The sequence below is a fragment of the Erinaceus europaeus genome, chromosome 2 (assembly GCF_950295315.1).
Source record: "Erinaceus europaeus chromosome 2, mEriEur2.1, whole genome shotgun sequence".
In the NCBI taxonomy this organism is placed as follows: Eukaryota; Metazoa; Chordata; class Mammalia; order Eulipotyphla; family Erinaceidae; genus Erinaceus; species Erinaceus europaeus.
Window position 1 is genome coordinate 14,448,069 of NC_080163.1, and position 15,011 is coordinate 14,463,079.

General features: G+C 42.3%; 1 protein-coding gene across 2 annotated transcripts in view; it reads right to left on the bottom strand.

Moving 5' to 3' along the window:
- SEC24D (SEC24 homolog D, COPII coat complex component) overlaps nt 1–15,011 on the bottom strand; it is a 134,073-nt gene that overhangs the window by 39,472 nt on the left and 79,590 nt on the right. For both annotated transcript variants that reach the window (XM_060177118.1, XM_060177122.1), the window contains exons 10-11: nt 12,011–12,126; nt 5,412–5,536 (exon numbers count right to left, since the gene is read on the bottom strand). In XM_060177118.1, coding sequence (XP_060033101.1) covers nt 5,412–5,536; nt 12,011–12,126 — 241 coding nt within the window. The remainder of the gene's footprint in view (nt 1–5,411; nt 5,537–12,010; nt 12,127–15,011) is intronic.

Sequence of the window (15,011 nt, forward strand, 5' to 3'; positions counted from 1 at the left end):
AACAAGACAATAATGCTCCAAAGAGGAGTATTAAAAGCACAACAGTCTCATTCTAGTCAATACTACTTCACAATTTAGTGTTTCAGATTAAAGATCTTATTTATTAATGAGAAAGGCAGAGGAAAGAGAAAGAGGGTGGTAGCACAGCGGGTTAAGCGCAGGTGGCGCAAAGCGCAAGGACCGGGCAAGGATTCTGGTTCAAACCCCGGCTCCCCACCTGCAGGGGAGTCGCTTCACAGGCGGTGAAGCAGGTCTGCAGGTGTCTATCTTTCTCTCCCCCTCTCTGTCTTCCCCTCCTCTCTCCATTTCTCTCTGTCCTATCCAACAACGATGACATCACTAACAACAACAATAACCAGAACAATGAAAAACAACAAAGGCAACAAAAGGGAAAATAAATAAATATTTAAAAAAAAAAAGAAGAAAGAGAAAGAACCAGATATCACTGTCGTACATGTGCTGCCGGGGATTGAACTCAGGGCCTCATGCTTGACAGCCCAGTACCCCATTTGCTGCGCCATCTCCCGGACCACAGTGGTTTAGATTTTCATTCGGTATCTGCTGAAGTTTCTCTCCTTTCCTCTTTTACTACGGTTTCTCTGTTATTTTATTAATTTTCACTGGTGGACAAAAGATAATGATCATTGGTGACTTGAGAGCTGCAAAAGACATCTGCTCTTTGACCATTTTGTTTTATTTAACTAGCCACATACTTAGGAGACAGCTTCTTCTTTTATTTTTTCTTTTATTTTTTTAATATGTATTTATTCCCTTTTGTTGCCCTTGTTGTTTTATTGTTGTGGTCGTTGTTGGATAGGACAGAGAGAAATGGAGAGAGGAGGGGAAGACAGAGAGGGGGAGAGAAAGATAGACACCTGCAGACCTGCTTCACCGCCTGTGAAGCGACTCCCCTGCAGGTGGGGAGCCGGGGGCTGGAACCAGGACCCTTACGCCAGTCCTTAAGCTTTGTGCCATGTGTGCTTAACCCACTGCACTCCCATCCGACTCCTTTTTTTTTATTTTCAAAAAGTAACTAGTTTTCCCAGTTTCTAAGTTTTGCACATGTTGTAAAGAAATACTTAATTAGCAATGGACGAGTTGCTCTTTCAGGTTTGACTGTTTCTAAGTGATGGAAAAAGAATATCCTGGGAGTCATAGGGATCACTTAAAATCTAAATTCACAATTTATTTTAAATATTTTTTTAAAAAATTATCTTTATTTATTGAATAGAGACAGGCAGAAATTGACAGGGAAGTGGTAATAGGGAGGGACAGAGACAGAAAGACACGTGCAGCCCTGCTCCACCACTTGCAAGGCTTCCCCCTGCAGGTGGGGTCTGGGGGCTCACACCCTGGTCCTTGTGCATTATAACATGTGTGCTTAACCAGGTGTGCCACCACCCGGCCCCTTAACATTTTATTTTAAAAAGCATCTAATCAGAACATCTCACACTACTGTAAAATATTAGTTCATATCCTCATGGAAATACAATTTTTAAATTTGTGTAAGAAACAAACAAATCAACAACACCTTTTTCTTTTTAAAAATATTTACTTATTTATTCCCTTTTTTCTTGCCCTTTTTTATTGTTGTAGTTATTATTGATGTCGTTGTTGTTGGATTGGACAGAGAGAAATGGAGAGAGGAGGGGAAGACAGAGAGGGGGAGAGAAAGACAGACACCTGCAGACCTGCTTTATCGCTTGTTAAACGACTCCCCTTGCAGGTGGGGAGCTGGGGGCTCGAACCGGGATCCTTACACTGGTCCTTGCGCTTTACCCCTGTGCTACCATCCAACTCCCCACCTTATTCTTATTCAACAGTGTAATTGCCTTGCTAAATCCATATCCTGAGGAAAACCAATTCTTAACTTCTCCTTCGTGTGAAATCTACACAAATTTTGGAAAGTCTCACAAGGGAGTTTATACCAAAGAGCGTGTTCTTGTTCTGCTTTTAAGTGATCATGTCCATCAACTATTACCCCTACAATGGATGGGATGTGACAGAAGGATACTGAAGATGGTAGCAACTGGATGAACCAGACTATTAAAAAAAAAAAACAAAACCCAGTATTTGTTTAACAAGAATGGTGCTAGCTACATCAAAAACCAATCAAGCAGGGAAAAAAAAAAAAACAAACCTCAAACCAACAACAACAACCAAGCTCTAAATCTGAACAAGGTGAAATACCTCACAACTTTTTCTCTCCTGTTCCAGAGACTATGTTCAGACATGTAAAATGAAAAAGCTACATCGCTCCAAAGAATGGAAACTTTCTTTGGTGAAAGATTAGCTGAGAGAGGAACGGACCTTAGACGTGAATCAAGATTTATGTCACTCAAGATTTATGTCACGCTTTAAAAAGGCTATTTGCCATATTATCTGTTTGAGTCCCAAGAAGTAAATCAAATCATGGCAATGTTACAACAAAAATACAAATCATGAACACATATCACTTAAAAAGAAATTTCATGGGAATAATAATAATAATAAAAAAACCCACACAACCAGAATGTTACAAAAATATACAACGGACAGAGAAAACATGCTTTGACTTGAATAAAAACCTTTTGAGAGCTAACTGCAGAGTAGTGGGGAGGGACTAAGCAGCCGCACCCGTTTATTCTGTTCTCTTCAGCCCAAGTTCCACGTTTGTTCTAATGGCCGATAAAAGGAAGGACACCTAAAGAAGTGTGTGATTTCATGCCTTGTGCCAACAGGCTGTAAGTGTCACAGCCCCATTGGGAAAGAAGTAACTATGGAAATAGGCTACTTCATCTTCACCAGTTTGAGATGAGAGAGAGCACTTCCAGAAATTAAAGTCCCTTCCCTCTTTCCCCTCCCTTTTCCTTCTCTTCTCTTCTCTTCTCTTCTCTTCTCTTCTCTTCTCTTCTCTTCTCTTCTCTTCTCTTCTCTTCTCTTTTCTCTTCTCTCCTCTCCCCTCCCCTTCTCCTCCTCCTCTTCCTCCTCCTCCTCCTTTCTTTTCCTTTCCTTTCCTTTCCTTTCCTTTCCTTTCCTTTCCTTTCCTTTCCTTTCCTTTCCTTTCCTTTCCTTTCCTTTCCTTTCCTTTCCTTCCCTTTCCCTTTCCCTTTCCCTTTCCCTTTCCCTTTCCCTTTCCCTTCCCCCTCCCCTTTCTTTCCTGTCCCTCACAAGGCAAAGCAAGTGAGCTATTCTGCTGGTCCAGAGTTGTTTTCCAATTTAAAAGTCCAATGAAAGTTGTATAATAAAACACCTCACCTTCAACAGCAAACTCCTACTTCTCAAGTGTCCCCCAGAAAGAGGTGACAGGCACTACAGAGGGGAACAGGCACGCAGGCACGAGGCTTTGCTGAGGTCCTCTCTTCCACATGCCCCTGCTCATCTTTCATGCTAGACTTTAGTTTGAAATCACCTCGATGTTTTTTAAACATCCTCATGGCTTTTCCAAACCATACTCGGGAATATTATGACTTTAGCTTTGGGGATGCAAACAAAATGACTCCTGGGAGGTCTGGGGTTCACTCATCTGTGTCTCCCATGAACCAACACACCACATGGGGACCAGACACAGGAGCAGGCACCCCAGCCCTCCGGGCTACAGACAGACACGCCAGCCCCTCAAAGTCTTTCCTTCCCAGGAACTGGCCTGCTTATGTTTGGGAGATGGGGAGAGGAAAGATGTTGAGAACCTTAGTGCACACACTAAGGTTTCAGGCCATCTTTCTTAACCTTGTATTTTTTTTTTCTTTCTTTTTTCCTTTTTTATTTATAAAAAGGAAACATTGACCATAGCACAGTCACGGGCCCTTTGGAATATAGCCTCGTATTTTTTTTCTTTAATATTTATTTATTTTCTCTTTTGTTGCCCTTGTTTTTTTGTTGTTGTAGTAGTTATTATTGTTGTTGTTACTGATGTCGTGGTTGTTGGACAGAACAGAGAGAAATGGAGAGAGGAGGGGAAGACAGAGAGGAGGAGAGAAAGAGAGACACCCGCAGACCTGTTTCACCGCCTGTGAAGTGACTCCCTTGCAGGTGGGGAGCCGGGGGCTTGAACCAGGATCCTTATGCCGGTCCTTGCACTTTGCGCCATGTGCACTTAACCCACTTCTTATCTTCTTAAGCATAAAGAAAGGCATTCTCTCTGCTCTTGTGCCTCTTTACATGATGCCAATTCCTATCCGGAGCACCTAGTTTGTACACTGTAACAAGAGCCACATGTGCTCAAATGTCTTACCAATTTTCTACACGGGGTCCCTGAAAAGGCGGTGACAGTGATGGCCCTGTGCCGGGCTAGCTTCGCAGGTGGGAGGAGGAGGAGGAGGAGGACGACCAGGGACTCATGGCTGAGCTGGGAAGCAGTATCTCTTTATTCATGTGGAACGCAGTGCAATCTAAACCATCTCTAATCACAATCCTGTCCTTATATATACTCGCCAAGTAAGGTGGAAACAGGATGTGACATAGAGAGGGTGGAGCGAAAAAAGACTGGAGGAAATCAGGGTGTACTAGGAGAAGGGGCGGAGCAAAAAGACATCATGAACCAATGGGGATTAAACCAATGCCCTGCAGGCAGGGCGGTGCTTAGTTAACAGCGGTTATGTAAATAGAATACAGTGTTAAACTGGGGGGATTAAACCAATGAAACAGAAAGGGTTTTAGAAGCAGAATTAGAAGCATACCAACAGCCCTGGTGTAGTTGTGTCACGGGACACAAAGGCTGGGAAGGGGTCTAGACAGTGTATCGTGTGGGCAGGGAGAAATCTGGCTCTAAGTCGACGATGGTCTCTGCTACAAGCCAACGGTTTCACTCTCTGGCTTCCCTTAGAAAGCTCCTATCATACCCTGTAGTGACCAGTCTGTACTACAAAAGCAGTGCTCTCATCGACTGAGTGAATACAGAGCTTGCAAAGTTCTTTCTCACCACACAGTTGGACTTATCCTCATCACTTCGAGTGCTTTTTGACTGTTGTTGACTAGAGCATGATTATTCTTTTTTTTTTTTTTTTAAATCAGTTTGTTCCTTCTGTTTGGTATGGAAGATCACTCTGACTTTTTTAGGATTCCAAAGAATGGTGCAATTAAATTTATAATTACCCCATGTACTCCTCCTTAGCAAAAGATATCAGTGGGTCATTCAGTGCTTGTTTTCTGGCCAGTAAATTTGCTCAGCAGTACTGTGTAAGCTGGAGGAAGAATGGCAGTTTGGCGAACTGCACCGAAGTAAAGAACTCTGGGGAGTGTTTAAGTCCTGGAACATGATGACGGATGAGGGGATGAGGATCTAGGTGGTGGTGGTGGTGGTGGTGTTAGAGTGTTATGTGGGAACCTGAGAAATGTTCCACATGTACCAAATACTGTATTTTACTGTCAACTGTAAACCATTAATCTCCCCCAATAAAGGGGGAAAAAAAAAAGAATGGCAGTTCTCTTACTTGGGAAGTCTTTCCAGCATGGTCTTCAGCTCCTCACAGATGAGCTTCACAAGTCCGCTCTTTATGTTACTGTATGAGACATCGATCATGAAGATAAAGGCTGGTGGGTTGGGAGGCTTGTTTTTCTACCAGAAGGCAAACAAATCACACAGATATGAGTCATACATATATTTCATAATCAAAGTCAAGTGCTTACAAATTCTCGAGCGTCTAAACATCTCTGAGATGCTTCATTTAACACTAAAGATGTAACCTCTGTGGAATGGAATCAATTTCTAGAACACAGTCAGTGAGGCTATAACAACAACAAAAAAATACAAAAGTTCTTTATTTTCCATGGCATGATCTGGGTTGGACTGTTGAATTAAGTAGCATTCTAACAGCTGGCAAAGAAAGTTCACTTTTCTTTTTTATTATCTTTATTTATTGGATAGACACAGCTAGAAATTGAGAGGGAAGGTGGGTGATAGAGAAGGAGAGAGACACCTGCAGCCCTGCTTCACTTCTTGTGAAGTTTTCCCCCTGCAGGTGGGTGCCAGTAGTTCAAACCCAGGTCCTTGCACACTGTAACATGTGTGTTCAACCAGGTGCACCACCATGAAGGTCCACTTTTATTTATTTATTTTTTTGGTTGAGCCTCAGCTCCCACAATCGCCCAGGGGTGAGTGGTCACCCTTGTTTATAACACTCTACCTTATGAGGACAAACGTGTCCAAAAACCCTGACAAATTGTGCCCCAAAGAATATGCATTTATTTAGAGCTAACATTTGTTTTTGAAAGGATGACTTAGATCATTAACTCGATATTGCTAGTTCCTTATCTCTTCTTTTATAAGCTTCCAACTTTAAAGATGAAATTATATACTAAAATATAATTGAATTATTTAAAAAAAAATCTGTACCATATTGTTATACAGTTAGCTACAGTTCACAGAGTTAAGAATGAGATAGTGAGCCCTCTCTTTATCTGTTTAAAACTATCACCACAACACAAAGAAGCTGCTATGCAATCAATCCTTTTACTGGCTGGTGTTCAAACATCTCTTTGGAAACATTCCTTCATTTGAGTCTTACAAAATCTTAAGAAAAGAGCTGGAGGCAAAGAACTTTATTGATTCTCCCTAGGGAATAAAGGGTTAAGACTAATTTTTAATTGTACGATGAGAAAATGTTCTGAAAATAGTTATTTTAATTACGGTGATTATAAAATTAGAAGACAATGTCTCCAAATAGCTGACAGATTCACTCTTTATCTACCACAAAGCTATATTACAATAATCTACTAAAAAAAAAAAAGAGTTCTTCACATGCTGTAGGGAAAAGATGTAAAAAAAAAATCATCAACCTTCATTGCTCTGTCATATGCGACATCAGATCAACCAAAAAGAAATGAATGATTCTCCTGCTTTAGGATGTGAGGGCGATCTGGCTGTGACATCTGTCACCCCACTGATAACCAGGGTTGAGTCAGCTGAGTTGGGTGGCTAGGTGGGTGTCCCTTTCCTGTGCGCTCAGTCAACGAGCCATGACCTTCCACAAACAGAGGTGCAGAGGTCTTTGGTCAAGCCATTCACCTGCTAGAACCTCCAAGCAAGCAGGATCTACTGCTGTGTTTAGTAACTGTGCCTATAAAGATATCCCAGACAGTGCCCAGGCAAGTGTCTTGAACATGTTAAGTTATCCCATACATGTCATCATAAATGAAAATTAGGTGAGACACTGTCACCATAACACAAAGAAGCTGCTGTGCAAGCAATCCTTTTACTTAGAAAAGGATTTTTTATTTAGATAAAAAAAAAAAGGTATACTGTATATAGGATAACACATTCCGCAGGTTCATAAGGGAAAACCTTTAGTGATAAAGCTAAGTTCAACCCTCAGGTGAACACCCACAGTGATTTCACAGAGACCTGTCTACACAGAGAGCAGGGGATCTGTGGTCGGACAGAAAAGGTTTCAGTCTGGTGCCTCATCTTCTTTCTTTTTTTATTTTGATTGATTGATTGATTTTGGATAGAGACAGAGGGAGATTAAGAGGGAAGAGGGAGGGAGTGTGTGAAAAAGAGACACCTGCAGCCCTGCTTCACCACTCGTGAAGCTTTCCCTCTGCAGGTGGGGACTGGAGGCTTGAACCCGAGTCCTTGTGCGCTGTGATGTGTGCATTCAACTAGGTGCACTGCCAGCCAGCCAGCCCCCTGGTTCCTCATTTTCTATGTATGACTTGAGGTTGGCACCCAAGCTTTGGAAGCCTCAGTTTCCCCATACTGAGTGATAGGAACTTCCCACGTGGGTACATTATGAAAAGTGAATGATGCCAACCGGACTTCCCTGGACAGACGACCCCACCAATGTGTCTTGGAGCTCCACCTCCCCAGACCCCTGGCTCCACTAGGCAAAGAGAGAGACAGGCTGGGAGTATGGATCCACCTGTCAACACTCATGTTTAGCGGGGAATCGATTCCAGATGCCAGACCTTCCACCTTCTGCACCCCATAATGACCCTGGGTCCATACTCCCAGAGGGATAAAGAATAGGAAAGCTATCAGGGGAGAGGATGAGATACGGAGCTCTGGTGGTGGGAATTGTGTGGAGTTGTTACCTCTCTTGTCCTATGGTTTTGTCAGTGTTTCCTTTTTATAAGTAAAAAAAAAAGTGAATGAGCTCATGCCACTAATATCACACAAAATAAACGCTTGAATACAAATTTCAGTATTTAAAACTGGTGCTACAATAAAACTAAGATGAATAGAAAAATGTGATTTTTGCAAGTCTCTTTTAAGCTTGTATGGTACTAAGAATACCACACAGATAAGTTCTTTTTCATCACCCCCCTCTTTATTTTATTTTTTTTTTTTCCTTTTTTTTTTTTTTTTCCTCCAGGGTTATTGCTGGGCTCGGTGCCTGCACCATGAATCCACCGCTCCTGGAGGCCATTTTTTTCTTCCCCCTTTTGTTGCCCTTGTTGTTGTAGCCTCGTTGTGGTTATCATCATTGCCATTGTTGATGTTGTTCGTTGTTAGATAATCCAGAGAGAAATGGAGAGAGGAGGGGAAGACAGAGAGGGGGAGAGAAAGATAGACACCTGCAGACCTGCTCCACCGCCTGTGAAGCGACTCCCCTGCAGGTGGGGAGCCGGGGGCTCGAACTGGGATCCTCATGCTGGTCCTTGCGCTCTGCGCCACATGCGCCTAACCCACTGCGCCACTGCCCGACCCCCAACTTCCCCCTCTTGATGGCAGTTCATTATGCTTCACTGACATTTTTAATAATAATTAAAAGTATGGATATTTTAATCATAATTCGATTATGTATCTAGCTTGGAATAAAAACAGGAAGATTAAGCCTACAAAAACCTACAAAAAAAAGAATTCTTACTTGGTTCTTTGCCCGCTGGCTAGATTTCCCACCAATTAGACATCTGGAACAGTTCCAGACAGCAAGAGTTTGAAGAGACTAAAACTTTTGTTCCCAGAAATAGATTTGACGGCCTGCCTAAGTTTCTACTCAATAAAAAGCATAAAATCAAGATAATGTAGTTATTCTGGTAGGGAAGTGGAAACTCAGGGCATGGCTAGATTTATAGTACAGTTGCAAAGATCAGTTAATAGATTTTCCATCACAAGTTATGATGACTTTATTACATTTCATTAGAACCTCTAGTGTTTATGTTATGCCTAATCGTTCCCTTTAAGCAAGGAACTAATAAAGCACTGCCCAGGAGGCATAAGTATCATAGAATATTTTGCGTGCCCTGAAATAGTACATATGGAGCCACAAACGTGCTCTTAAATGTTTTGAGAATGTGCTCAAATATTACAGTTCCAAAGCCACACGGCACTGAGTTTTCTGTCATAACTAGTTCTATCACTAGTGGAAAAATATGTAAAAGACTGTAATCGATGCAAAAGTTGTGTTAACTGAAAAAAAGTGAAAATCTATTCAAGTCAAAAACAAACAAACAAACCCCTTCTAATTGCACTGGGAAGACAGCATAATGCTTCTGCAAAAGGCTCTCCTGCCTGAGGCTCTGAGGTTCTAGGTTCAACCCGCCAGCATCACCATAAACCAGAGCTGGGCAGTGATCTGGTTGGTTATTCCACCCCCCCTCCCTTCTCTCTCTCTCTCTTTGTGCCACCTGCGCTTAACCCACTGCGCTACCGCCCGACTCCCGTCTTCTCTCTTTCTCTCCCCTCTCCACTAATATAAAATGCTAAAAACTTTAAAAAACCCTTTCTGACTTGAAAATATATTCTTTATAAATTTATATTCAGCAGATGAACGAGTCCATCAGCAAACATGCATTGTATAAATTCATGGGCCAGAGGCTACTCACTGAGAACTAAGCACTAGTAGATGTTCATTTTTGGACAGAAAAATGAGTCAGAATGACTACTAGATACCAATCAAGACTCCAGCTCCAAGTTGAAATATGACCTGATGCCCAAGAAGATTATTTCCAAACCACTGAAAAATTTCAAAAGCCCTAAGAGGTAAGGATAGTGATGGCCTCTGACTCAATGGTTTTGGAAAGGGGAACCAGTCAGGAGTGGGAATAGCAACACACCTGAAAATTCATTTATTAGTTTACTCACTCATTGACTCCACACACATTAATCAGACACCGTGGTAGATGCCACAGAGGTAATTAGTACAAAAGCCTTACTTCTAAGGATATCAGATTCTGTGAATAGAGCATCAGGTAAACTGACTGAAAATCTTTTTTTAAAATTACTTTTATTTGTTGGATAGAGACAGAGAGATATTGAGATGAGAGGAGGAGATAGAGAGACAGAGAAACACCTGCAGCCCTGCTTCACCATTCATGAAGCTTCCCCCTGCCTTGCAGGTGGGGACCAGGGGCTTGAACGAGGGTCCTTGCATGCTATAACATGTACACTCAACCATGTGAACCACCACCCAGCCTCCAAGGTGACTGAAATTCTAAGGGGATAAATGCTAAAACAGATAGATGGACCAAATTCTATGGAAACAAAACAACTCCCACCAAGAAGATTAAATAATTATCATGAGAGTTATGCATGCTCACACACACACACACACACACACACACACACACACACACACACACACACACACACACATATTAAACAAAACAGAATTTCAGCTAGCTATTAGAGAATTAGAAGTTGTTTTCCAGGGCTAGTAGAGATTAATTGGAGGACGCTGGAAGGATATTCCCTGTGCTTTGCACCACATGCGCTTAACCCACTGCGCCACGGCCCGACACCCCCCCCCCCCCACTGAGAGGTTGAGCAAGGAGGGACACGGAAACCCCGAAGGATTGACACGTCGTATCAGGCTCCCTGCCTCACAAAGCACCCTGCATTTTTCTGCCTCCAGAAGTCTGGCATTCCTTAAAACATTAAGCCAGCTCCCACTGCTCCACCCTGCATTCTTTGATACTATGGCCCGTCCTTTTATTATCTACATATCAATCTTCTGCCTTGTCTAACAAATGACTTAAGGCCTCCACCCTATTCCCCCACCCATTCTACTCATTTAATATATTCTTTTTCTACCCTCAAGCCTGGAGCGTATTACTAATCCTACCAGTTAAACCCCTAGCAACAGTTGCTAAGGAAGCCCCTACCTTTCCCAGCCCCCTTTCACCTTTCTCTACCCCTTTCCTAACCATGTATGGTATTGTCAAGTCACTTCCATTTCCGACTTGTCTCTGCCCTTTTCTGGCTGGAGAGGTGGGCAGGCAAAGTAGGAGGCTGATGCTGGCCATTGCGGTTTTGCGCTACGGTGCTTAACCAGGTGTGCTACCGCCCGACTCTGGGGTGTTTGGATGAATAAAGATTTGAATTGCCTTGCTGCCACGAGCTTGGTTCCTGGGTCATCTCTCTTGCGTGCGTCGCTAGCCCGACAGAGAGAGAGAGAGAGAAAGGGAGCAACATTAGAGCACCAAAGCCTCCCCAGTACCATAGTACCCACATGTGTCATAATGAGGGTTCGAACCTGGGCTGCGTACATGCCAAAGCAGGCACTCCCAGGTGAACTAGCTCATCAGGTCCTTCTCTTGATTTGTAAATTAAAGGAGCAGGGAAGCCTTATGCTTACACTTTGAGGAAATCAGAGTTTAGTATCCCAGACTACTAAGAGGGCTTAAGGAAGACAAAGAGACTTAACCCAGTGGGGTTATAAATTAAGTACAGAAGGGAGATACACACACATGACAGCTGTCCTCTGAAGGCTGAGCTTCACCTTGGAGGGAAGTTTTTCTGAGGTCACTGACAAAACAAGTCCAGTAGAGGTCCTGTGTGGAGCTATTGCATTAAGAACCAGCCCACCCCACGCCCCCATCTAGCTATCTAGCTCAGACAGAAACCTATTGTTTTCTATAGGCTGGCACTACATTTTAGTTTGAAAAGTATGACCACCAGAAAAGATGGTCTCACAACTTAATCATGCCAACAGTGCAGAAGGCTTGAAGTGTGACTTAGGCACTTCTACCTCCCCACAGCACCGCCAACATGTTTTGTGAGTTAAGAGTCGCTGCTTTTAAATATATCTGAAAGTTATTCATTTGAATTTGACATCAACGTGGACACATCCTAATCCCTGGGAACACGTACTCTGCAGTAATCCAAAGTAGCGGCGTATTCATAAGATCCGAGAGAGAGCTCCGGCTTCTCATAGTGGTCCAGTCTTCTTCCAATGTGGTCCAGATGTTGGAAATAGAATGGTGGGACTAAAAAAAGAAAAACAGGAACACATATCTCATGTTTCCATAACACAGACGATTTATTAAATCCTCAAAATTTATTATGGGGAGGAAAGGAGTTAGTCAAGAGAAAAAATATTTGACAGCTGAAATGTCGCATGTTCTAAAGACATACTACTTAAAAAGCATGTCTTTAAAAGTACAAGAATTTTCTAAAAAGTTCTCTTGACCCTTCTGTAAGTTACTGATGACAAAGAACCACCAAGGAGAAATGGGATACAAGAACGGATGTTGTTAAATTGTCACAAAATGATAGGGAATTGTCCCTATATAGTTGCCTCTTTTAAAAGGAATTCTGACTTTTCTAACAATTTAAAATTGAAATACACTCAACGCTCAACACTGATTATTTGTACTGCACAACAACTACAATATTTATTCTCCTCTCGCTGAGAGATATCTTCAGCCTTGGGGAGTTTGTGTGGTAATCTGTTAATGTTTGGGTTTCAAAGTGGAGAGGATTACTGTATTAGGGAAAGGCTACACCGCAAAGATCTCAGCAGAGGATCTCTTAATTTGATTCAAATGTCTAAGAAGGTTAGTTCTGGCAAAGGCCTGGAAGTCATCCAAGAGCATAGAAACAATTATGAGTCACATACCGAACACTTGAACAAATATGGCCTGGCATCTCTGTGAAAACCAACTTCTGTTGCCTTGAGATTAACTGAGTTTGCTATTAAACGGTTGCTAACGGAGCATGGAGGATAGCCGGCAACACTCTGCTTTTAAACATCTCATAAAGAAAAACCCTTGTTTGTGGAATAACACAGAATTGATGCCTTTTTTCTTAGAACCTATAAGTCAGGGTTCTTCATCTCTAGCTGTGAACTAACAATATGGATTAGAACAGGACTGCGTTCTTAGGGTGAACTTCAAAAGAATCAGTGAGGCTTGATTTCTCTCTTTAAAATTTTTAAAAAATATTTATTTACTTATTCCCTTTTGTTGTCCTTGTTTTATTGTTGTAGTTATTATTGGTGTCGTTGTTGTTGGATAGGACAGAGAGAAATGGAGAGGGGAGGGGAAGTCAGAGATGAGGAGAGAAAGATAGACACCTGCAGACTCCCCTGCAGGTGGGGAGTCGGGGGCTCAAACTGGAATCCTTACGCTGGTCCTTGTGCTTTGTGCCACCTGCGCTTAACCCGCTGCGCTACCGCCTGACTCCTTATTTTTCTCTTTTCTTGCCATATCATGGCCATTTCGTTCTCTTATTTTATTTATTATTATTGTTATTTTTTAACCAGAGTACTGCTCAGGTCTGACTTATGGTGATGTGAGGGACTGAATTTGGGACCTGGGAGACTCAGGCATGAGAGTCTATTTGAATAACCGTTACGCTATCTCCCCACCCATGGCCATTTCTGTTAAAACTAGTTTTACAATATTCTTCTGTACATATGGATCTCCGAGTTTGAAAAAAAAAACTATGAAAATATTATTGCACCAAAGTAAAAGACTCTGAGGGTGTGGGGGAGGGCTCAGATATTGGAACAGGATGGCAGAGGAGGACCAAGTGGGGGTTGTATTGTTATGTGGAAATGTTTTGTATGTACAAACTATTGTACTTTACTGTCAACCGTAAACCATTAATCCTCCAATAAAGAAATTTTAAAAAGAGAGAAAAAATTATGAAAGTATTATGGAAGTGGGAGACTGATAGCCTTAGGTGAGGTAAGTAAACTCTTGAAGGTGTTAAACTGCTATTTTGGTGCTTCTAGATAAGATGGACAATGTTGTATTTACTGTCTTGGGATTTATGATGCTTTAATTTCTTTTTAAAAATATTTATTTATTCCCTTTTGTTGCCCTTGTTGTTTTATTGTTATAGTTATTATTGTTGTTATTGATGTCGTTGTTGCATAGGACAGAGAGAAATGGAAAGAGGAGGGGAAGACAGAGAGGGGGAGAGAAAGATAAGACACCTGCAGACCTGCTTCACCACTTGTGAAGTGACTCCCTTGCAGGTGGGGAGCTGGGGGTTTGAACCGGGATCCTTATACCAGTCCTTGCGCTTTGCACCACCTGTACTTAACCCGCTGCGCTACCACAGGACTCTCCTTTTCTTTTTTCTTTTTAAAGAATTTATTTATTTATTTATTTATCCATGAGAAAGAACCAGACATCACTCTGGTGCTGCCAGGGATTGAACTCGGGACCTCATGCTTGAGAACCCAATGCTTTATCCACTGCGCCACCTCCTGGACCACACTGATGCTTTAATGTCTATAAGCATCACCTATAATACATTTTCATCCACATACTTGCATGTAATATGTAAAAATGTCTCCTTTGCAATTATGTTGGGCAGAGGAAATAGCTCAGCAGTAGAGCATAGGACTGGCACGCCTAGGCCCACAGGTCTGATCCCCAACACTGCATATGTTTAGTGGCACTCTGGCCTCTTGGGAGAATAAAATCTATAAATCTCTGCAACATTACTGGATTTGATATTTGTGTTTATTTTATCTTCCCTGTTTTATAAATCAGAATTCAAGTCATATCATAAACTACATACTGCCTTTTGACACCTATCTTCCTGTCTTATGTGTGAATGTGTGTGCCCCTGGGACTTTTTTTTTTCCTCCAGGGTTATTGCTGGGCTCGGTGCCTGCACCATGAATCCACCGCTCCTGGAGGCCATTTTTTCCCCCTTTTGTTGCCCATGTTGTAGCCTCGTTGTGGTTATTATTACTACCATTGTTGATGTTGTTCATTGTTGGATAGGACAGAGAGAAATGGAGAGAGGAGGGGAAGACAGAGAGGGGGAGAGAAAGAGAGACACCTGCAGACCTGCTTCACCGCCTGTGAAGTGACTCCCCTGCAGGTGGGAGCCCGGGGTTCGAACCAGGATC